Source organism: Armigeres subalbatus, chromosome 2 (genome assembly GCF_024139115.2).
Source record: "Armigeres subalbatus isolate Guangzhou_Male chromosome 2, GZ_Asu_2, whole genome shotgun sequence".
Taxonomy (NCBI): domain Eukaryota; kingdom Metazoa; phylum Arthropoda; class Insecta; order Diptera; family Culicidae; genus Armigeres; species Armigeres subalbatus.
Window position 1 is genome coordinate 255,095,982 of NC_085140.1, and position 25,760 is coordinate 255,121,741.

The window sequence follows — 25,760 nt, forward strand, 5'->3', positions numbered from 1 at the left end:
TTTCTGATTTAATATTTTTCAGTGGTTGCGAGGAGATGACGCCATAACTGATTGGTGTGCTGCAACTGTTGGGTCTTGATTCCACCGGGGGGATTGTTTCAACTATCGGTGGCTCATTTGAAGGAACAGATTCGTCGTCAGACTTGGAGTAGTTGAGAAAAATTTCCTCTTCAATCTCGTTATTTTCAATTTTGATGTCGGATTCCAGCTCGCCGCTGAAATCTTGACAAATCACATCGAAACTGTCGTAGTCGTTGGAAATTACCTCCTTTTTAATTATTTTGACAGCATTGGTTGCATCTGATAATTGTTCTCGTGGAGCCGGCTCCGGTACGACACTTGAAATTACGCGGTTGTTGTATTCGTACACTTTGTCAACAGTAACATTTCTAATTGGAATGCCTATTTCGCGTTGCTCTTTCTGATGTTTCATTTGCTGAAGCCGTTTGTTGACTAGTTCCAGCTGATGCTTGAGCATTTCATTCTCATCTTTTAATTTGATAATCATTTTATCCTTGGCCAGGATTTGATCACTTTGCTCCTGTATCAGATCTAGATGGAGCAACAAAATTGATTGCAATTGTTTAACCTCCTTGAACAGACTCATCTGTTCCGACGAATCTTTGCTGCCAACATCGGCGGATGCCGTGTTGCAATAGACGTGATCCAGGTTTTCCATCATCATGATTATTCGTTTATTCCACAGCACAATCAAAATCACCTCCGAACGAATCGCGTTTTATTTATTGAGACATTTAAATTCACTTTGAAATATATTCGCAAACTTCTTATCAAGATTCAACACGCCGCAATAAAAATTTTCCATAAAGCCGAAAACAACGCAGTACTGAAAGCCGTTGACGGCACCTGTCAGCTCGGCAGGTAGCTTCTGATCAACTGTGGCCTGGCGAGAGCTGTCAAGGCGACAGCTCAATGTTTTTGCGATGTTTTCAAAGAAGGACTATTCGTTATGTTTTTTATTTGATTGTACCGTTTAATATTGTCGGGCCGCCACCAAACCGGAACCCGCGATTGAGCACTCGAATTATATAGTTAGCAGTGTGGATATTTTAATTTCATTGAAAACAAATTTCCGATTTCAACCTATTTCAACCATACAAGGAATAACAATAAGCACCTTTCAACGTCTATTATGTAATGAAATAATATTCAGAGAAATATTTTATTGAGTCTGATAGAGCAAAATTCCGGGCGCGCAGCATCATAACTTGACACTTCACTGGTCGCTATTAAATGCGCTGCTAGATAGCATCACACCTCGGAAATTAAATCCGCGGAATTTTTCCCCATGTATTTTTACATATGCGATCCTTTCGGGATTTGGCCACGGAAAATCAAAATCCCGCCACGAAGACCACAATCCGGCGGAAAATTTTCTTGATACGAAGAAATGGGATAACTCAGAAATGGGTGATTTTTCACTTACCTTCAAGAAAAGTCTTCGTCCATAAGTGAGTACGAACCTTGTACTTGTACGTCAAAATGGATGTGCATTTTTCACACACCTTCTCAAAGCAAGATTCTCACCAGATGGGTGAAAAATACCCATCTATATAAAAAATAATATTGTGAAAAGAGATAATTCAATATAGGGTAAAATGCCCAATAGTGGACCCCCTAGTAGCGGTATTTAGCTCTTCCTGTCATACGGAGTAGAAATTTTCAACACATCAATTCTGCTTGATATCCAATAACAAGTTCTGCATCTCCTCTTCACGATATGTACATAAAACACTCAAATACACGACGTTATTCGTCGAAATTAACATTTTAAAGTCTGACTTTTCGCCCTATAGTAGACCTTTCGCCCTTTGAATTCGCCCTATAGTAGACCTCCTGGGGGTCCATAATAGGAAATTGCTTCCCTATAGTCGACACTTCATTTGATTTTCATGTTTCGTTTCGGGACGTTCTTCTTCCCTATTATGGACCCCCCAAAATATTCCTATAATGGACACTTTCGTGTTTATTTTCAAAAGAATTGTAAAAAATCATCCAATTTTGCTTTCCATAGCATTTCCAATGCATGTAATCAAATCATTTGACTGTAAAGTAGGTTCTCCCGATGGAATTTCATAGCAAAATATTTACATTGTGCTGTAATAATGCAAAAATAGCTGGAGGGTTCACTATTGGTTGGGGTCCACTATTGGGCACTTTACCCTATTATGTGAAACTAAAAATCACACGATATGCTAAACAATTGTTGTTTATTTAATTGCTAAAAATTTAAATAAAACAATTCAACTGAATAATAAAATACATAATGGAACGATATGGCTTTCTCATCTTTACCATAGTGTTTCTGATATGTTTTTATTCACGTTGAATTGATTTGTTCCTTGGAGGGGGAAAACTTCAAATCCTTTCGGCGGCGGAGAACGACAATCTGTACACATTCGGGAGGGACCATATGCTGTTCGCGGGGCAACAGGGCTTGAACAGGATATGTCAATACGCTTCTTCTTTTCCTCCGTGACGAATAATCATCCCTCAGATCTGCGAAAAAAGAAAAAAATCTTATATAGAAATAGAAAAAAATATATTTAGAAAATGGCTTACCTATAGGCTATTGATAATATATACACACAATTATAAGTATTTTACATACGTACTTTTTTTTGTTAAGAGGTGAGCCAGCCTAAGGCTGAAAGCCTCTGAAATAAAGACTATAGTAATAATAAACTTTTTTTTTTGAAAAATTACATTTGCTATGCCACGACAACCTTTGGCTTTTGTCAAAATTGTTAAATTTATTTTCAGCCAAAATAGAGTAGAAATGACCCACATTCGTGACCATATAAAACATTTTCGAAGGTGGGTGATTTTAGCACATTTTCATGAATTTGAAATCATCCACCTTTTTGACAGCCCAATATATCTATTCAAGGTGGGTAATTTTAAAACATAAAATGTGTATTCTCAAATCTTCGTGGAGGTGTGAGGCTACATTAAACCAGAGTTTATTATATACGCGGATGAAAAAAAGTACCCAAAATTGAGTATTTTTAAACTTACTTTTGAGTTATTTTTTCTCTTCTCTTTCATCCACTCTTTCTTTTGTTGTCAAAAACAAAAGAGCCAAACAATCCAACGTCGCCAGTTCAATACGGGAAGCCAATTTTGAGTTTTATTACCTGAGGTCGAAATTGAGTGAATTAAACTTACATTTGGGTAAATAAATTTTCCGTTGGGTACTTTTTTTAACATGGGAGTGAAGGCAAACTTCTTCGACCCTACTTACTCAATTTTGGCTTCCCGTACGGATGTTCGAGGTTGAGTAAATTAAACTCACTATTGGGTAGTTTATTTCTTCCGTGTATAGAGTTGCGCAAAGAGTGAAGTCAAATCTACCTATAGAGCTGTCAAACCGTCTACCTATCGAGCAAAGTAAACACATGCTTGTTGGTAAGGTGGAAGCACAGACAAACAGACATAACACATTGATCATTCACTCATCAAATTCATCGTCGTTCAAACACTAACGACATCGGTAGCGGTAGTGAGCAAGCGTCAAACTCGAGCAAAAACGATGCGCGCGCCACGAGTGATCGATTGGCCAACTAATGATTATTTGAATTGACCAGTAAATCAGTGAACGATGAAAATTTTACGAGTGTTATGTCTGTTTGTCTGTGGTGGAAGTATTGTTATCGCCTAATGATTATTATGGCGAATTAAAACGCAAGAAATGAAATGAATTGGATTTGTTTTAGAAACAGCTGCTCTATGTGCAATCTCAAAGCTGTTTGAAAAAACTGGTCCACAATTTTTTATCTCACAACTGTCTGGGTTATATATCAGAGGATCAACATGGCTTCATCCCCAAACGATCAACAACTACCAACCTACTTGTTTATTCGTCAACCATCACTAAGGCTTTTTAGAACGGACAACAGGTTGATTCGATTTATACGGACTTTACAGCAGCCTTTGATATAATCAATCATAAAATCGCCGTAGCTAAATTCGAGCGTCTCGGATTCTCCGGGCCTCTCCTGAACTGGATTCAGTCATATCTGAGCAATCGAGAAATGGCAATCAAAATTGGAGATTGCATTTCATCCTATTTTCCGATGACTTCAGGAGTGCCCCAAGGTAGCCATCTTGGCCCACTTGTTTTTATCATTTATTTAAACGACATCAATTTGTTGCTCAAGTATTTCAAGCTCTCATTTGCCGATGATTTCAAGCTGTACTGGATTATAAAAAATCTCGATGATGCGTCGTTCCTACAATCACAACTGAATTTGTTTTCAAATTGGTGTGATTTAAATTAGATGGTACTCAATGCTGACAAATGTTCTTTTGAATTACATCTCCCGCAAACGTTCTGTGATTAGCTACGACTACAAAATCGGTTCCACTAGTCTCCGGCGAAAATCTTCTGTCAGAGACCTCGGGGTGATGTTAGATTCGAAGCTAACGTTTAGAGAGCATATTGCGTACGTAACTTCTAAAGCCTCTCGCACCCTTGGCTTTATATTCCGAATTGCAAAGCATTTCGATGATGTCTACTGCCTCAAAGCACTCTATTGTTCTTTAGTCAGATCGATTTTAGAATATTGTCCCGCAGTGTGGGCTCCATATTACCAGAACAATATTGCTAGAATAGAATCCGTTCAACGCAAATTTATACGCTTCGCTTTACGCCGCCTTCCATGGAGAGATCCTTCAAATTTACCCAGCTATGAAGACCGTTGCAAGCTTATAGATTTAGAGCTCTTAACAGTCCGTCGCAATACGATATTCATACGTGCAATACGTGCGATATTCATTGCAGACCTCTTGCAATCGAGAATCGACTGTCCCACACTGCTTTCCATGCTAAACATCAATGTTAGCCATAGGAATCTTCGCTCTCGTTCTCTCCTTTTTTTTCACGAACTAATTATGGTCACAACGAGCCATTTACTAGCATGTGCCGTATATTCAATAACTGCTCCATTGGATTCGATTTCCATTTATCTCGTAACACTCTCCGTACGAACTTTTTTCACCTTCTAAACGACAATCAGTAGTAGCTAGGCCTAGATTTAAGTTTATTGTTGGATGTAGTTTTAAGCTGAATTGTATCATTTGGCTATTGTAATCTGTTGATGCATAGAAAAGATGAGGAGGTTTTGCGCCCGCTTGAGTGAGAGTTAATGAATTTCTAACTGTTCAACTCAAGCGGGCTTTACCCTGCTCCCAACAAATAAATAAAAAAAAATAATAATAAAAAAGCGATCTACAATTTATATAGTTTATCTATGAGTATAGGAACGTGTATCTGGAAATTTAAAGTATTTTCATGAGGGGTGAGCTTTAAAATCGTCAAACAATAGAAAACTCTATTCTATTCAATAGTATACACATTATACATCGTTAGGCTTTCCGTGTAAAAAAAAAATCAGTTCAAAATTCTTCCAAAAATCTGTGTAGAAAAAAAAAGTTTTTTTCCCGTGTCGTGCAATATGGGTGAAACTTTGTTAAACTTTGAAATGTTTTTTACCCAGCTGTGTAAACATAGAACCGAGGGTATTCCACTATTAAGAGGGTGAGCTTGATGGGGCCCCTCTTGAGGACTGCTGGAATACAGTCAAAGCAGCCATTAACGACACAGCGGAGAATAACGTCGGGTATAAGGGACGAAGTCGATGGAACGATTGGTTCGACGAAGAGTGCAGACAGATACTGGAGGAGAAGGACGCAGCGCGGGCGGTCGCGCTGCAGCAAGGTACCCGGCAGAACGTGGAACATTATAGACGGAAGCGGAGACAGCAGACTCGCCTTTTTCAGGAGAAGAAACGCCGCCTGGGAGAAGCGGAGTGCGAGGAGATGGAACAGCTGTGCCGTTCTCAAGAAACGCGCAAGTTTTATCAGAAGCTTAACGCATCCCGCAAAGGCTTCCGGTCACGAGCCGAAATGTGCCGAGATAAGGATGGGAGCATCTTGACGAAGCAGCACTACGAGGAATTCAAGGCAGCGGAGAAGATGACTACGCCAGTTCAGCGGACGATGGAAGCCAACCAGCCCCCACCTTGAGGGAAGCTAAGGATGCCATCCAACAGCTAAAGACCAATAAAGCAGCTGGTAAGGATGGTATCGGAGCTGAGCTCATCAAGATGGGCCCGGAAAAGCTGGTCACTTACCTGCACAAATTGATAGTCAGAATCAGGGAAACTGAACAGCTACCGCAGGAGTGGAAGGAAGGGGTTATATGCCCCATCTACGATGGGCAGGACATGTTGCAAGAATGCCGGACAACAACCCTGCAAAGATGATGTTCGCTTCCGATCCGGCAGGTACGAGACGGCGTGGAGCGCAGCGAGCGAGATGGGCAGACCAGGTGCAAAACGACTTGGCGAGCGTGGGGCATATTCGAGGATGGAGAGATGCGGCCTCGAACCGTGTATTGTGGCGTCAAATTGTTGATTTAATGTTATCTGTATAAATGTAAACTAAATAAATGAATGAATCTAAAACCTGGACTCTCCATTGAAAAAGATCCACATTAGTTTATCTACAGAAATGATCGTCTTGACAGCACTTGTGGTCGCCATTATTAGATAAATCAAACATAAATTATTTCCATCATCCGAAACCAAAGTTTTTGAAACCAATTTTGAAAATTTTTCCTTCATTGCAGCCTACTTGGGGTGACCATATCAAATTTTTCCAAAAGAGGACAATTCAGCCGAATTGAGCGAAAAAGGAGGACATATGGTTAAAAACCCAGATTAATCCACCTAGCGGTGATAGTGCCTTTCTCGTTTCTTGCGAGGGAGTAATTTCTTCGCACTTTTGGTATGAAAAAAAGTATTTTGACCTTAACTTCTGAGCCAATAGTCCGATCCGGCCAATTTTTAATAGGAAACAATGGGACATGATTCTGCGTCGAATGTTGCGAGCAAATCGGCCGAGAGTAAGTCAAGACAAAATTTTCAAAACGACTTATCTGCTTTTGTAAACAAAGATTCCAACGTCGATTCGACGAATCTGATAACACTCCCACGCAAACAAACACTACCAATAGGCAGGTGAAGGTCTCGGCTACCTGATGATGGCGTTGGTTTGTGTCGAAGTGCTATGAGATTCGTGCAATCGACGTTTGAATCTCTGTTTACAAAAGCAGATAAGTCGTTTTGAAAATTTTGTCTTGAAGTGCCTAAAAAGAGAGTAATATTTTTTTTTGTAAAAACTGGCCATAACTCCGAAGCCCATAGTCCGATTGGGCCGGTTTTTGATACGAAACAATGGGACAAGATTTAGATAGAGGTTAAGGATAAGTGAGTGTCAGTCAGTGAGTGAGAGAGATTATTTTGCGCACACACATACACACACAGACATCACTTCAATTCGTCGAGCTGAGTCGATCGGTATATAACACTATTGGTCTACGGGGGTCCTATAAAAAGTTCGTTTTTGGAGCGAACATATAGCCTTTAAGTATACTTTGTATACGAGAAAGGCAAAAAGAATTTTGGTCATAACTTCTAAGCCCATAGTCTGATCGGGTCAATTTTCAACAAATAATGGGACAGGACTCTGCGTCGAATGCAACTTGTTGCGAGCAAATCGGTTAAGGATAAGTGCCTAAAAAATGAGCTAGACTTTTTAACGAGCTTTAATATGAAAAAAAGTATTTTGGCCATAACTTCTTAGCCCATAGTCCGATTGGGTCAATTTTCAATAGGAAACAATGGGACAGGATTCTGTGTCGAATGCAACTTGTTGCGAGCAAATCGGTTTAGAATAAGTGCCTAAAAAATGAGCTAGACTTGTTAACGTGCTTTAATATGAAAAAAAGTATTTTGGCCATAACTTCTTAGCCCATAGTCCGATCGGGTCAATTTTCAATAGGAAACAATGGAACAGGATTCTGTGTCGAATGCAACTTGTTGCGAGCAAATCGGTTAAGGATGAGTGCCTGAAAAATGAGCTAGACTTTTTGCGCACACACACACACATACACACACACATACACACACACATACACACACACATACACACACACAGACATCACTCCAATTCGTCGAGCTGAGTCGATCGGTATTTAACACTATGGGTCTCCGGGTCTCCTATAAAAAGTTCGTTTTTGGAGCGAACATATAGCCTTTACGTATACTTTGTATACGAGAAAGGCAAAAAGTATTTTTGTCCATAACTTCTTAGCCCATAGTCCGATCGGGTCAATTTTCAATAGGAAACAATGGGACAGGATTCTGTGTCGAATGCAACTTGTTGCGAGCAAATCGGTTAAGGATAAGTGCCTAAAAAATGAGCTAGACTTTTTAACGTGCTTTAATATGAAAAAAAGTATTTTGGCCATAACTTCTTAGCCCATAATCCGATCGGGTCAATTTTCAATAGGAAACAATGGGACAGGATTCTGTGTCGAATGCAACTTGTTGCGAGCAAATCGGTTAAGAATAAGGGCCTAAAAAATGAGCTAGACTTTTTAACGTGCTTTAATATGAAAAAAAGTATTTTGGCCATAACTTCTTAGCCCATAGTCCGATTAAGTCAATTTTCAATAGGAAACAATGGGACAGGATTCTGTGTCGAATGCAACTTGTTGCGAGCAAATCGGTTAAGAATAAGTGCCTAAAAAATGAGCTAGACTTGTTAACGTGCTTTAATATGAAAAAAAGTATTTTGGCCATAACTTCTTAGCCCATAGTCCGATCGGGTCAATTTTCAATAGGAAACAATGGAACAGGATTCTGTGTCGAATGCAACTTGTTGCGAGCAAATCGGTTAAGGATGAGTGCCTGAAAAATGAGCTAGACTTTTTGCGCACACACACACATACACACACACATACACACACATACACACACACACATACACACACACACATACACACACACATACACACACATACACACACAGACATCACTCCAATTCGTCGAGCTGAGTCGATCGGTATTTAACACTATGGGTCTACGGGTCTCCTATAAAAAGTTCGTTTTTGGAGCGAGCATATAGCCTTTACGTATACTTTGTATACGAGAAAGGCAAAAAGGAGGACGTTAAAAAAATCGATCGATTTTTATTTTTAATATGATTAAGAATGTCATATTTGTCAGATTTTTGCACACATAACTATTGGAAGAAGTTTTTGTAAGTCGAGGCAAATACAACATCTTCTTCTATTTTATTAACATAACAGATTACTTAATTAACTCCAGATGGAACGTTTGATACTCTCATTATAGTCTACATAAAGCACTTTGTAATTATAAACTACCAGTAACATCTTTTAAATGGAAAGATATTAGCTTCTACTAATTTTAAAATCAATAGTGAACAAATGTTGAATATTATTATGCTGGAATTTTCAGCGATTTTCCACAGAATTCTAACAAGACTCATTGTTTACAATACGGCAATACTTTATTGCAAATGTAAATAATTGACCGAACATTAGGTTCTCTAGACCAACATTTGAAAAGGGCGTAACAGCCAAAATTTATTCCTTATGATTGCTCGTCCACATATACAGCTATATATGTGGACAAAGTATCAGGCTGTTACGCCCTTTTCAAATATTGGTCTAGCTATAAGGACCGAATACAAGATGCTTAATTGTCCGGCGATTTTTTTTTTATCTTGAATGCCGTTGAGAATTACAATTGAAGCTATTAGAATGATACCGTTAAGTTGAAAAGCCGGCCGAGTTCTAGTTGGAATGTAGAGCCATTGAAGAAGAAAAAGAAGATTACTGTAACTCACGCATTTCGCTTTCTATATTTACAATATTTTATTCCAAAACTCAAAAGAACATATTTCAGAATTTAAACCAGAAACCCAAACGTGTCCAATGTTTTGTTACAGAGAGATGAAGGCAAATCTGCAAACAGACACCTGCAATTATTACTCAGGGAGTGGGGTTGACCGAACGCTGAACCCACTAAACCCACCGATGCAACAGAAGGTTACTTGAGTTACCCTCTCTTCTAATGCCTTGGTCCCTCTGGGTCCCTCCCAGTAAGTGGATGTCAATACGTCGGTTAGGGGCTGTGCACATGTACTTCACTTGTTCAGCCTCTAGCAAGCATTGCTAGTTCGCTGCATTCTTCTCATCATGTGTGTGTGTGCACCAAAAGAGCAAAAAGTCCAGCTCACTTTTTTGCCCCATCGTTTCCTATTGAACATTTGTCGGATCGGACTATGTGGCCTCAGAAGTTATGACCAAAATACTATTTTTCAACGCACGAGAAAGACACCATCACGCTAAGTGGATTAACCTGGATTTTTTATTTCTTCAGCAACCCTGGCTCACAATATATTTTCGAATAGGGAGTCTCGAGTAAAATTATAAAAATCATGAAAAACTATGAATTTGTATTCGGAATTCGTTGGGCAGTTTACAACGCGCATTCTCTCCTATTATGCAGGACATCGACTGCCAAATGGGACCCAGAAGCGTATCGTTTCTCTAATTGAATGTACAGAAGTGGACATTCAGTTTGTTAATAAAAAATCTCATACCAATATTTCTCTAACATTATCGGAGTTCTGCCAAAGCGCACTAAGGGAGCGTTCACAAATTACGTACAATGATGTAAGGGACGAAAGAGGGGGTATATAGCAGCCCAAATTTGATACTTTTTTGCTCCATGAGATCACGAATCTTGGGGTTCTGAACCAAGTTTGATTGAAGTTGTTACCCCAAATACAATGTGATTTACAAGCCCTTTACCCCATTTCTGAAATTATGCCGAAAACGTTCGTTATTGTTCCTCCAGCGTATTGGCACCGGTAAGTGTATCATCCACATGGAACGACTTTAATAGGGGAACTGCTCCTGGATTTCATCTCATGGCTTCGATGTTCATCTTATCAAAAACAAAGCAATGGAACGGAACTTGATTTCTTTCTTAATTTTGTGATTTTTTCAGCGGTGAGCACGCATGTTTACAAAAAGGAGCGACGAAATTGGTGCCGTATTTCTTCGTTTCGCGATAAGATGAATATATATATATATATGTTCAGTGCGATGGAGATCGGAACATTTCCTCTATTACTTTGCAAGCATCGGGAAAAGCTTATTGGTCATAAAGTCCACATAAAAATGTGTATTTTTAATACAAAATTCAACAACAGGTATTAATTACCAAAAGCAGTAGTTCAATACATCATCTCGAATGCGAATACCGTTTTGATGCAAACCACGAGTAGGCTCATATTCCGAACAATCGCTTTTACATAAAAAAGGTATCAATATTTTTACACAAAATCACGTGTTATCGTTGATAAAACGTATCGAATACTTCATAGACCAGTGATCGAGGATATTCCTTATCAAATGAGGGCTCAAATAGACAAAATTATTATTTTGAGTTCTTTTCACGAGCACAGGTATCACAAAAAAAACAAATTTGTTTTGTCACAGTCGAGCCATTCCCGTCAGCGCTCTACAGTCGTCTCGGCCCTGTGTGTCAAGAGAAGGGGTCTTCCAGCCTGCAGTTCCAGGCAAGAACGCTCTTGATAATGGTAATTCACTACCTGATGCAGACATAATTTTCAGCCAAAGTGACTCAACCCATTGATTCATCGCTCATCTTACAACTACAAGAAACACCGCCTCATCCAAATCCAACTCTGACAAAGGATCTCAGCCTAGAGACGTCATCCCGGGGCGCACAAACATCCACCCTTTGGAAGCCCCGTATCCCCCCATCACAGTCGAGCCATTCCCACTAGCGCTCCACAGTCGTCCCGGCCCTGTTCTTAGGTCAGGAGAAGGGGTCTTCCAGTCGGCATATCCAGGCAAGTCTGACCATAATTTGGAACTCTCGATGCCTGAGTCCCCATTAATTTGCAGCTCTCCGGATCATCGCTCAAACGTACTACGGATTTATTACTAGAACATTCGTGGATTGAGGACCAAAATCGATTCGTTCTTCCTGGAAGATGTCCGTCTAGCTGGCAGGCCACTTATCATAAAATTGAAAATAAATACCTCTAAGTTGATGTACCAAATGCGTACCTATGCGTACCTCCAGGAATTTTGAACGTACCTCAATATTTCCTAGAAAATCGGTGGCCTGCTGAATAGAGGGTCGATTTTTCGAAAATCTTCGTAAAACTACCCAATTTTATCGCTACTATAATGTACCAAGTACGTACCTTCTGGAACTATATTTGTTTTTCAACGTACTTCAAAATTTCCCATACTTTCTTATACTAAACTTTTCAAAACGCTTTATATGTTAGATAACTCTACGGAATCGGATTCCTTGAAAAAATTTAGGCCGGGAACATATTTAAAACCTTATACTTAAGTTGAAAAATTGCAGTTTTAGACTAAAAAGGGTGATTTCGGGCTAAAAATCATATAAATATTGCTTTTTGCATTGAAACTTTTCGTTTCATCGTTGAAGACAATGACATTTGTCTTCAGCGACTGCTTCCCCGATAGACCTTTTATACATGTTTTTCACTCAACATGAATAATACTGTCAAAACTTGCATTTGACAATGAAAAATTCAGCTGAAAGCTCTATTTTTTGACATCGGTGAACTCACACAAACAATCGACATAAATTGTCAAAAATCAGGGTTACCAACTTTATAACTTTCCCCTTGTCGCCGAGTCTTGCGCTGAGTGCTCGGCGCGGAAACCCAAAGGTGGGAATAAAATTTTGGGATTTATGCGCAATACATTAGAAAACTCTTAAATACACACCAAAAAGATAAATAAGAGCTTACGCCTGAAAGAAGGCAATATACAGAACGCGCAGGTATTGTATAAAATGCATTTCCAACAATTTTTAGTTCAAAACGAAATTAAAAACCAATAAGATATACATTTCAAAAATGCATTTCAATTAGGTACATTACACAAATCGACCCCAAATGTCCTTCTGACCCCTCAAGGACATTCTCTTCTTGGGACACCAAGTTTGTCACAATTGCATAGCATGCCAACGTACCTCGATGAAAATAATTTTAATCAAATTATTCATTAAAAAGTCAATTTAATCCAATTAATTAGAATTTCTTCAAGTACATTGCACAAATCGACCGCAAATGTCCTTTTGATCCTTCAAGGACATTCTCAGGTATCCCAAATTTGTCCCAAAAAATTGCATAGCATGCCAACGTACCTCGATAAAAATAATTTTAATCAAATTATTTAATAAAAAGTCAATTATTCCATATTAAATGCAATTAATTTGAATTTCTTTGAGTACATTGCACAAATCGACTCCAAACGTCCTTTTGATCCTTCAAGGACATTATTAAAATAATTTTTCATCGAAGTACGTTGGCATGCTATGCAATTGCGACATACTTGGGATACCTGAGAATTTCCTTGAAGGATCAAAAGGACATTTGGGGTCGATTTGTGCAATGTACTTGAAGAAATTCGAATTAATTAGATTTAATATGGAGTAATTGACTTTTTATTAAGTAATTTGATTAAAATTATTTTCATCGAGGTACGTTGACATGCTAAGCAATTGCGACAAACTTGAGAAACCTGAGAATGTCCTTGAGGGGTCAGAAGGACATTTGGAGTCGTTTTGTGGAATGTACCTAATTGATATGCATTTTAAAAATGTATATCTTATTGGTTTTTAATTTCGTTTTGAATTAAACATTGTTGGAAATGCATTTTATACAATTTCTGCGCGTTCTGTATATTGCCTACTTTTAGGCGTAAGCTCTTATTTATCCTTTGGTGTGTATTTAGGAGTTTTCAAATGTATTTATATGATTTTTAGCCAGAAATCACACTTTTTAGTATAAAACTGCCATTTTTCAACTTAAGTATAAGGTTTTATATATGTTACCGGCCTAAAATTTTTGAAGGAATCCGATTCCGTAGAGTTATCTAACATATGAAGCGTTTTGAAAAGTTTAGTATAAGAAAGTATGGGAAATTTTGAGGTACGTTGAAAAACAAATATAGTTCCAGAAGGTACATTATAGTAGCGATAAAATTGGGTAGTTTTACGAAGATTTTCGAAAAATCGACCGTCAGTGAGTGAGTGTTATGGAGCGCGGAAGATAGCAAGTTGTTCGGGGTCGTGATTCAACGAAGTTTTTCGACGTGTAAATCCAAGTTATGGAATAATGTATCGACGATATCAGATCTGCTACTTCGTTCTTCATCCACATCTATAAACATCTTTCGGATAATTGATGTCCATTGCCTCAAATTGGAATCATATTTCTAACTGTGGAGATTAGTTTATTTGCCTTCCATTGTGCCCATCTTGTTGTTCATTATCTGCGGCGCACACAATATCCAATCCACTCACTGAAATGAATAACAGGCAAACTCGAGCTGCTGTTGGGGGGAAGGATGGCAAAGACAAATCCACTCTTGTCCCGCCGTTAGGAGTAGGAGGTGAGAACCACAACAAAAAGCGCTCACGAGAAGATCTTGACCATATGGAGGACTCTGTTGAAAGTTTTGATGATCTTCTGATGAGAATGAAGCAACTGATCGCTGATGGGAATGCAAAAATCGAAGAGAAGATAGACTCCAATAATGCTGCTCTTGTCAACGAGATTAGTTCTCTACGTGAGGAGGTACACCAGCTGAAAGCGGATTGTTACTTGGACTTTGGAAAGCTTAGTGAGATGCAGGTAAAAACGGATACGGCCGTGCGCAAAAACAAGGATGCCGTGAACAGATTAGCAAAGTCGAACGATCTTATCCTGTCTGGAATACCCTACAACCCAACAGAAAGTACCAATGTCATAGTGGAAACGACATCTGCAGTTCTTGGATACTGTGAACCCAACTATCCACTAGTGTTTTCTAAACGACTAGCTCGCGCACCTATCGCAGTGGGCTCAACACCACCAGTTCTTCTGCAATTTGCTTTCAAAGCATGCAGGGATGATTTCTTCTTCCGTTATCTCTCGAAGAAGAACCTGAACCTAGGTTTACTTGGTTTTGGTGTTGATAAACGTGTGTACCTAAATAAAAATCTCACGGAATCAGCGCGCAGTATCAAGGGTGTTGCGTTGAAATTGAAAAGTGGTGGAAGAATTCAGAATGTTTTTTCCAAAGATGGCACAATCTTCGTGAAACCGTTGGGAGATGATGCTGCTGTACCAGTCTTCGATGTTGAGGATCTAACAAAATATGGGTCAAGCAAGAAATAACCTTTCCTTGTAATATCATGTCCTTCCCAGTTGTTCCATGAATCCGATCCGTTGCATCCTATGATTCTTCCCCTCCTAAAAGTCGAATATTAAAACCTATCCTTTGAAAAATTTCTATGATCCTTTCATGTAATATCCTATGATTCCATCCTTAGTTTTCCATAATACCGTCCTTCCTAAAAGTTAAATTCGGTGGAAGCGGAAATACCTCGGACGTCAATCATCGCTCTTCTGCCAGTTGCGTGGGTCTGTTGCTGCTGTTGTGGAGGTGCTGGATATCGATTGTTGCGATTGTTAGTGGATGCTGAGAATTATTTACTGGATAATACTGATTGAAGTCGTTATATAAACACTATTCGTTGAATTCATGTTCCCTTACCACTTCTTTATTAGATTAAATATGAGTTTCCTTGTAAAGATTAATAGTACGTTAATTGATTCATTGCTTTTTCTGTTCACAACTTTCTTCCATCTTTGTCAGGTTGTGCTGTTACGATTGAACTTGCTGCCTTTTACTGATGCCGGGTAGCCAAAGAGATGTTGCACACGCGGTTGAAGGTGTTGTTAATATACCACGCGTGGTTATGAATGTAGCTCTGCCTAACGATTTTATTAATATATGCCATTTGAATGCCCAAAGTCTGTGCGCACGTCAATTAGGAAAACTCGACGAATTCAGATACTGTTTCATTAATAGCAAATTAGACATCATTTGTGTTAGTGAAACATGGCTAAAGGAAAATATTTCGGATACTATTGTTGATCTCGATGGTTATAAAGTTTTGAGAAACGATCGAAAATATGGAAGAGGTGGAGGAGTCTGCATATATTTCAAAAATGATATTGAGTGCCAAGTGATTGCTGCTTCAGATGCATCAGGACTGGATGATGCTAATAGAGTAGAATTTTTATTCATAGAATTACATGTTAACCAAAACAAATTTCTTTTGGGTGTTTTCTACTGTCCTCCAGGAGTAGACTGCTCAAGTATGTTAGAGCAACAGCTATCGGAGCTTTCCTTAGACTACGAAAACATAGTTTTAACAGGTGATTTCAATACAAATTTAAACCAAAATTGTCCACGAACAATTCGTTTTGGTGATGTATTGGATAATTTCGGATTCAATTGCATTAACAATGAGTCAACTCATTTTTACCAAGGTGGAAGCTCGCTGATTGATTTATTGTTAACAAACAATTCCAATTTTGTGTTCAATTTCAATCAAGTGACTGCTCCGGGATTTTCGCAACATGATATCATTTTTGCATCACTTGCGATAAATCGTGTACAAACTGACCAACATCGCACATTCAGAGATTATATCAGGATGAATTATTCCCTTCTACAAAATTCTGTCGAACATTTTGATTGGTCACTACTTTATAGTATAAGTGATTCGGATCTGGCTCTTGATTACTTTAACAACTATATAATTGAACTTTACGAAAATTGTGTCCCACTTCGTGTGACCAGCTCGAAACCAAAGGCACCATGGTTCAACGATGACATTTTAAATGCTATGATTGTGAGGAATATAGCATATTCCCAATGGACTACTAGTAAAAGCCACTACCATCGTTCATAGTATAAACGGCTCCGAAATAAAGTTAACTACCTGGTAAGGAAAGCCAAATCGAACTATATGTGTGCTAACTTGGAAAGATCGTCATCTAGCAAGGATGTGTGGAAAAAACTTAAAAAAGATTAAGGTTGTTGATTCAAATAATAAGATAGAATTCGACCACACACTAGTGATGAAATTAATTCTTACTTTGGAGATAACTTTACTCTTGAACCTAATTCCTACTCAATACCTCCTCTTAATCCAGGTGGTTTTAGTTTCACACCCTGTAACGAACTCGATGTAGCGATTGCATTTTTTTCCATTTCATCGAATGCGGTTGGCTTAGATGGAGTACCCTTAAAATTTATCAAGATAATTCTGCCTTATGTGATATCTCCTATTACTTATCTCTTTAATTTATTCATTTATACGTCAAAGTTTCCCCGTTCATGGAAATGTGCCAAAGTCATTCCTATACGCAAAAAACCTACAGGTTGCAGCTTAAGCAACCTTCGTCCAATTAGCATCCTATGTTCACTTTCCAAGGCTTTCGAGAAGATATTAAAAGCACAAATTCAACAACATATCCAGTGTTTCGACCTTCTTAGTTCCCGCCAATCCGGATTAAGATCTGGACATAGCACAACATCAGCATTACTAAAAGTCCACGACGACATCCATCAAACAGTTGATAAAAAAGGTGTGGCATTTTTGCTACTCATAGATTTTTCCAAGGCATTTGATCGAGTTTCACATGGCAAACTTTTAAAAAAACTATCGAATCAGTTCTATTTTCATCGTAATTCTGTTGAACTTATTAGGTCCTATTTGAGCTTACGCACACAAGTGGTAGATGCGAATGATAGGTTATCTAGTCCTGTCAATATACTATCCGGGGTCCCTCAAGGATCCGTACTGGGTCCCCTACTGTTTTCATTGTTTATAAACGATCTCCCTTTAGTGCTTAAATCATGTTTTATTCATATGTTTGCAGATGATGTGCAACTTTATTTTTGCTCAACAGATACCGATCTGAATAGAATGGCCTTGCTCATCAATAATGATCTCAAACGCGTCCAAAATGGTCTAATGACAATTTACTTCCTATAAATCCATCAAAGACTAAAGCCATGTTTGTTTCAGGCATCGAAATCAAGTACTTTTACCTGATCTGTTAATCAACAATGAGCCAATCGAATATGTCGATAGAGCTTCAAACCTGGGCATTATTTTTCAAAACAATCTTGAGTGGAACCACCAAGTAAATTCTCAGTGTGGTAAAATTTATGGCAGCCTTCGGCATTTGAAGCTCACAGCTGGAATATTGCCCGTTCACATCAAAATTAAGCTGTTCAAATCACTCTTGCAGCCTCATTTGTCATACGGTATTGAACTAATAATAAACGCTTCAGCTGCCAATCTTGATCGATTGAGGGTTTGCTTCAACCATTGCGTGCGCTGGGTTTTCAACCTTTCTAGATACTCCAGAGTAACTCACCTGCATCGGCAGCTTTTGGGATGTTCCTTCTATAACTATTTCAAGTTGCGTTGGCTCACTACATTGTACAGAATAATTCATGAAGGACCTCAGTATCTCAGTGATAAGCTGCAATCTTTTAGAAGTATACGCGCACGACACTTTGTTCTAAACCAGCATAGCACTTCATTATATGGCAATACTTTCTTCGTGCGTGCAATCATCTTGTGGAATCAACTTCCGAACGAACTAAAATCTGTTTCTACTGTAGCAAGATTTCGCCGTAACTGCATGACCTGTGTCATATACATTGTATTAACGATTGACAAAACTCATAACTTAGCAATTTCACCCCAAGCGTTCGGATCAAATTACTTATTTCAATGCTTGTGCAGAGCAAGCACATCGACTCTCCCATGCTCAATAAATTATATTTGTCACACGGATCAATACCCTCACGTTTAACCAGTGTAAGCAAAATTAAACCACTTTGTATATGCGCAATGACGCGAAAATGTAGCAACACATAGCTTGTAATATAAAACACATTTGGACTCTGTAATAAACGTTCTGTTCAGAAGTTAGCGTTCTTCGAACCACATCGTTTTGTGATTAGTGATCCCATTCTGCCCAGATTTTGGGTTAGGACACTGTTTTAAAAGAAACTCCCTTTAGGGTCAAGCGCAACGGATTGCGCAGTGTAAAAATCGTGCCACGAACCTGCCAAATTAAGAAGAGGTATGATATGGCGACCGGCCAGAGTTAGTGCAGTGCAACAGTTTACCGAGAATGAAGAAAATAGCCATTAAGAAATTGAAGAGATGGTTTGCGGGAATTGAGTCGCAACGTTGCAGCCAGTATTTAAGTGCTAGCACAGAGGTTTAAAACCATCGGCACGGTGCACAACAAAGAGAGGAAGACAATCCGTACAATGCTAGTGAAATGTGCAAAACAATACAAAATAATTGTATAGTGCTAGTAAAATGCGTGAACGATCATTACGATGCACGAGAAAATAGTGAAGTGAAAATCAAACTGTTCGATACACGAGAAAGGATATGAAGAGAATGCAGATGCGAAGATCTGCAAGACAATCAGTACAGCAGACGAGCAAGGCGACGAAGAGAATGCAGATACCAAGATTCAAGATAATCTGTACAGCAGACGAGCAAGGCGATGAAGAGAATGCAGATACCAAGATACGGAAGATAATCTGTACAGCAGACGAGCAAGGCGATGAAGAGAATGCAGATGCCAAAAACACCAGCCTGAGACCAGTGGAGGAAAATACAGCAGCTGGAGTTCTGGAAAATTCAGTAAGGTGAAGTACTCAAACTATTACATCGTGTTATTATTGTTATTATTATAATTATTGTGTATTAAATATTGTACATTTATATTACGATGGGGAAACCAAATTCAAAAAGTAGATCAAAAAGGCGAAATAATATTAACATAGTTGAACACCTAGAACAAAAATGAAAATTACCATGATAGTCACGAAATTAAACTTGGCTAATCCTTGTAATTGTACTTATTCAACTCTATTTTAGTCTTGAGAAAAACGTTGAAGAAACGCTGGCAGCGTAAAGGGTATGCCATGGAAAAGCAGCATCTATCGCAAATATAGCTGATGTATAATATTTAATCTAGCTGAATATTTATCAATGTCGACTTTACAAGACGACATTGGCTTACTGAACACACTTCTAAATAATTTAAAAAATCCATTAATAAAAATTTCACAGTTACCACTCTTCAGGCTAAATTAAACTACGCAAACGAGTTATATAACCAAATTGAAAGGGGTTACTAGAAGAAGAAGATACTATACCGGATACGGAATTAACTTTTTAATTAAAGCATCTCGAAATTCAATATCTGAAATTCGAAATATTCTTAAACTCAAATTTGAAATAACAATTAAACACTAAACCACAAGTCACAATGCCGTTTGATTATAAAGTAGCTACATCTATCGTACAGCCATACGATGGAACGGTTGACGGTATCGATGCTTTTTGGATTCCGCAAATCTTTGAAGGATCTAACGGAGGCGAACCAACAAGCAACAGCAGCAAGATTTTTGAAGACACGTCTTACGGGAAAGCCAGATTGGTCTACCTGAAAGATTGGCAACGATTGACGATATTATTGCTGACGTTAAACAAGATGTGAGGATAAAACCACACCGGAGAATATTTTGGCCAAGCTGAAGGCAGTGAAGAAAAAGACACTGCAGAAAAATCTCTGTGACGAGGTGGAAAGATTCTTACCATAAAAATTGAAGGCTGTCTACCTTAATAGTGGAATTCCTGATACAGTATCAACAGCAATGTCAACAAAAGCTGGAGTAGATACCTTAATTAATGGTATTGGTCTCGGCTGAGACAAAGCTCATTCTTAAAGCAGGTACATTTAAGGACATGAAGGAAGCCACGCAAAAGGTTTTGGAAAATACTGCAAACACTTCCATGTCAATCTGCTCAATTGTTAACATTCAAAAGCAGACAAACGCAACATAACTACAAAGGCCGTTTAATTAGCAAACCGAAACGACACAACTCGTTTCTTTAAAAGAGGTCAGTATAACGCTCAACCAAACTACCATGGAAATAATTTGCAATTTAGGAATAGTTTTCCTCATAATACGAATAACTATTATCAAAATAGAGGACGTGGCGGAAGGTACCATACAAATTCTCGAAGGCAAATTCATAACTGATGCAATACGTGTTCTATAACACCTCAATTCCAAATTCCATATCCCAAGATGCAGGACCACAATCTCTTACACCTCCTGTACCAAATCCAATTTTTATCAACTGGATCTTTTCACGTAATATACAAAGTATTAATAACGATAATTTTTAGATCAACATATGATGCAGGTAAACCGCATCGTCTAACGTAATTTACTTAACAAATGTAAACGCTGTAAATTTTATTACTTTAGATGTACATATGACCAATTCAAAATGTACATTAATAATTGATAGTGGAGCTGACGTTTCACTTTTTAAAAGTGGGAAAATATCTGTTAACCAACCTATTGATAGAAGTATTAAATATAAACTCTCAGGTATAACCAATGGAATATCTGAAACCATTGCCGAAACTACTACTAACTTTACGATTCAATGACTGCCTTCAAATAAGTCATAATTTTCAGATAGTTGGTAATGATTTCCAATACCAACAGACGGTATTTTGGGACGGGATTTTCTTATCAAACACAGATGTACTATAGACTGCGAATATTGGCTATTAAATTTCAATTACCAAAATCATGTTGTTTCAATACCAATCGAGGATAGTTTCCAAAACACCATTATTCTCCCACCGAGGTGTGAAGTAGTACGCAGAATACCAAACTTCAAAGTTACTTCTGATTCATAGTATTTTCACAGGAAATTTTACTCTGAATATTTTGTGGAAATACAATAGATTCCAACGAATGCTATGATAAAATTCTATCAACACAACTGACAAACAAGCACAAATACAGAACTTTCAACCTGTTGTCGACGAACTTTGTAATTATGAACAAATCGCGACGAAACCCAATTTAAATAATGAACGAAACCAAAATTGCTTTGTAATAGATTTTTCAAACGTTCCCCACTTCGTACAGAAACCTTTGAAAAATTAATCGAACAAAATTCAGACATCTCTGTATGTCAAATGAGAAATTGAGTACAAACAATTTTTATACTCAAAATATTCACTTAACGGACCCTGTTCCAGTTTATATCCCTGAATTATAAGAATATTTATTCACAAAATGATGAAATAAAAAACAAGTTCAAAAGATGCTGAAGGACGATATTATAGAACCATCAGTATCGTTGTATAATAGTCCAATTTTACTTGTTCCAAAAAATCGGACAACAATAGCAAAAAATGGAGACTGGTCGTTGATTTTCAGTTGAATAAAAAATCTTCATAGATAAATTTTATTGCCAAGAATTGATACAATTCTTGATCAATTAGGAAATGCTAAATATTTTACAACACTGGATCTAATGTCTGGATTTCACCAGATTCCATTGGATCCGGAAGCAAAAAATACACAGCTTTTTCCACTTCATCTGGACACTTCAATTTTAAGCGATTACCTTTCGGGTTAAACATTAGCCCTAATAGCTTCCAGCGAATGATGAATATCGCTATGGCAGGATTATATCCTGATTGTGCCTTTATATATATTGACGATATAATTATTATAGGTTGTTCAGTAAATCATCATCTGAACAATTTACAAGGTTTTCGAGCGCTTGAGGTACTATAATCTCGCTCAACCCTGAAAAATGCAACTTTTTTCGAAGAGAAGTTCTTATCTAGGACATCGTATTACAGATAAAGGGATTTTACCAGACAATAGCAAATTCCAAGTCATCAAAGATTTCCTCAGTACACAAATGCGGATGAAATACGACGATTCGTCGCTTTCTGCAATTATTACAGAAAGTTTAAAGCAAATTTTGCGAATATAGCAAAGCCCTTGAACAATTTATTGAAAAAGGTGTAAAATTTGCTTGGACACATTTACATCAAACAGTTTTGAGAAATTAAAACGATTACTGATATCTCCGACAATTTTGGTGTTACTTCCAGACTTTACGAAAGAATTTATCCTTACTACGGATGCTTCTAACGTAGCGTGTGGAGCCATTCTTTCACAACAACATGACAACCATGATTTACCAATCGCCTACGCAAGCAAAAGCCTTCACAAAGGTGAAAGTAACAAACCAACAATTGAAAAGAGCTAACGGCCACATTGGGCCATCAATCATTTTAAAAGTTATTTATACACGGGAAAAAGTTTATAGTTCGTACGGATCATAAGCCACTAGTATATCTATTCGGCATGAAGAATCCTACTAGCAAATTAACACGAATGCGCTTAGATTTAGCAGAGTTCGATTTTGAAATTGAATATGTTTCAGGCAAAAGTAATGTAGGAGCAGACGCACTTTCGCGCATTCCTTCAAATTCAGATGAACTGAAAAAATTATCAGTTTTAACAGTCAACACTAGGGCAATGGCAAGAAAACAACACAGTTCACAATCAAATAGTAAACTAAGATCAGAAGAACCAAGTAATAAGATTGATCACCTTAATGCTTGGCAAACTGAAAATCCCTCTGAGACCAGAAAATCCTTAAGCTTGGTTGCGAAGTGCACCGGAAACCAAGTAAGATTTAATGTATAAGCCATAATTATAGAAAAATATTGGGAAGTATTGAAAGGGGTGTGAATAACGGAAGTCATGTGCTAGAGTATTTTATTCTGAAAATTGAAGAGAGTTTAATAAAAGATAGAAGAGATAAATTGGCCATTTCACCGAAGATAAACTTTCAAAGAAGAAATCAGCGCTAGTACATTCAAGGAAATCGCTAACAGAGCCATTTCCAAATGCGAAATAATATTATTCTAATCCTCCAAAACTACTGACAACACAGAAAAATCAAAGAAGTTCTTCAGAATTTCCATATGACCCTGACGTCAGGTCATATTGACAGCACAGAACGTATTTGAAAATAAGAGACGTATACAAATGGAGAAACATGAGCAGATGTTGCAAATTTTGTCAAGTCTTGCAATATGTGCAAAATCAATAAAGTTCACCGACATACTAAAGAAAATCAAGTTATTACTACCACACCATCAAAACCTTTCGAAGTTCTTTTCAGCGGATACAGTTGGACCGTTCATAAGAACGAGAAACGGTAACCGGTATATTCTAACACTACAATGCAATCTAACCAAATACGTAGTTTGTATTCCAATACCTGCAAAAGAAGCAGCAATAATAGCAAAGGAGCTTGTCGAACATTTTATTCTGATTTACGGAAATATTTTGAATTTAGAACAGATCAAGGCACAGAGTATAACAACGAAGTCCTTGATCAAATTTGCCAACTTTTATCTATAAAAACAAAAATTTTCAACAGCGTATCACCCATAGACAATTGGAGCATTGGAAAGAAATCATAGATGCTTGAACGAGTATCTGCGATGTTTTACCAATGATCACAAAGATGACTGGGATGATTGGATTCAATTTTATACATTCAGCTACAACACAACACCCCATATCGAGCACAGTTTTTACACCGTTTGAATTAGTATTTGGACATAAAGCAAATTTACCAATTGATTTTCGAAAACGCCAAACCATGAGCCGATTTATAACCTTGAGGAATATTACAACGAATTAAAATTTAAACTGAATATAACAAACAAATTAGCTAGAGACAATTTGCTAGAGCGAAAAGAAAGTAGACAAAAAGTAGTAAACGAGAAAATTAATCCAATAGATCTGAGAATCGGTGACTACATTTATATTACAAACGAAAATCGTAAAAAATTAGACCCATTCTATCTAGGCCCATATATTGTAAAAAGAAATCAACAGCCCAAATTGTACTATTGTTAATGAAAACACAAACAAACAAACAGTAATTCATAAAAATAGAATTGTAAAGCATAAAGAATAAACTCGCAAAACAAAAAAAAAAAAGAGAAAAAACATCGAAGAATTGCTAAATTTTGTCAAAAATAAAATAATTTCATTTCACTTCAATTATTTTTTGTAAAAAGGGAAGGTTCATATACACTGTATTAAAGATTGACAAAAACTCATAACTCAGCAATTGCACCCCAAGCGTTCATATCAAATTACTTATTTCAATGCTTGTGCAGAGCAAGCACATCGACTCTCCCATGCTCAATAAATTATATTTGTCACACGGATCATACCTCACGTTTAACCAGTGTAAGCAAAATTAAACCACTTTGTATATGCGCAATGACGCGAAAATGTAGCAACACATAGCTTGTAATATAAAACACATTTGACTCTGTAATAAACGTTCTGTTCGTAGTTAGCGTTCTTCGGAACCACATCGTTTTGTGATTAGTGATCCTATCTGCCCAGATTTTGGGTTAGGACACTGTTTTAAAAGAAACTCCCTTTAGGGTCAAGCGCAACGGATTGCGCAGTGTAAAAATCGTGCCACGAACCTGCCAAATTAAGAAGAGGCATGATACCTGGCTTAATGAGGGGAATTAAGTGAACGAAGCAAAGAATCAATTAATATCAAGTAGTAACGATAGACAATGTCTATTAGACATAGCGTATATTTTATTTTGTTTTCTTTAGTTAATAACTTAGAATAGAAGTGGTAAGAACAGTAAAAATAACCGATTGTAGTATTTTATAAGGGAAAACCCTTACACTACAAGTATTATTCAATAAATGAAATGAAATGAAATATTCAGCAGGTCACCGATTTTCTAGGAAATATTAAGGTACGTTCAAAATCCCCGGATGTACCGTGGGGCATCGAAATCCGTACACTTAAGCACCTTAGTATATGGAAAAATCATTAGAAAATAGGAATCGAATGTAAATAAAACGTTTGTGATTGACACTGGCGCATGAAGCCTTCTACTTTTGAAGTGTTTCACATTTACTCATTAAAAACTACGAAAAACATGATAAAATAATGAATTAAATCAACTACTCCTGACTCGAAATCCGTCCACCGTGGACGTATTTCGAATCAAAG

At 37.6% G+C, this 25,760-nt stretch overlaps 1 protein-coding gene across 1 annotated transcript in view; it reads right to left on the reverse strand.

Moving 5' to 3' along the window:
* Window positions 1–2,330: 2,330 nt before the first annotated feature.
* LOC134209697 (uncharacterized) overlaps window positions 2,331–25,760 on the reverse strand; it is a 28,365-nt gene continuing 4,935 nt past the window's right edge. The window contains exon 2 of the mRNA XM_062685707.1: window positions 2,331–2,520. Within this exon, the coding sequence (XP_062541691.1) occupies window positions 2,342–2,520 (179 nt within the window). The 3' untranslated portion in view covers window positions 2,331–2,341. The remainder of the gene's footprint in view (window positions 2,521–25,760) is intronic.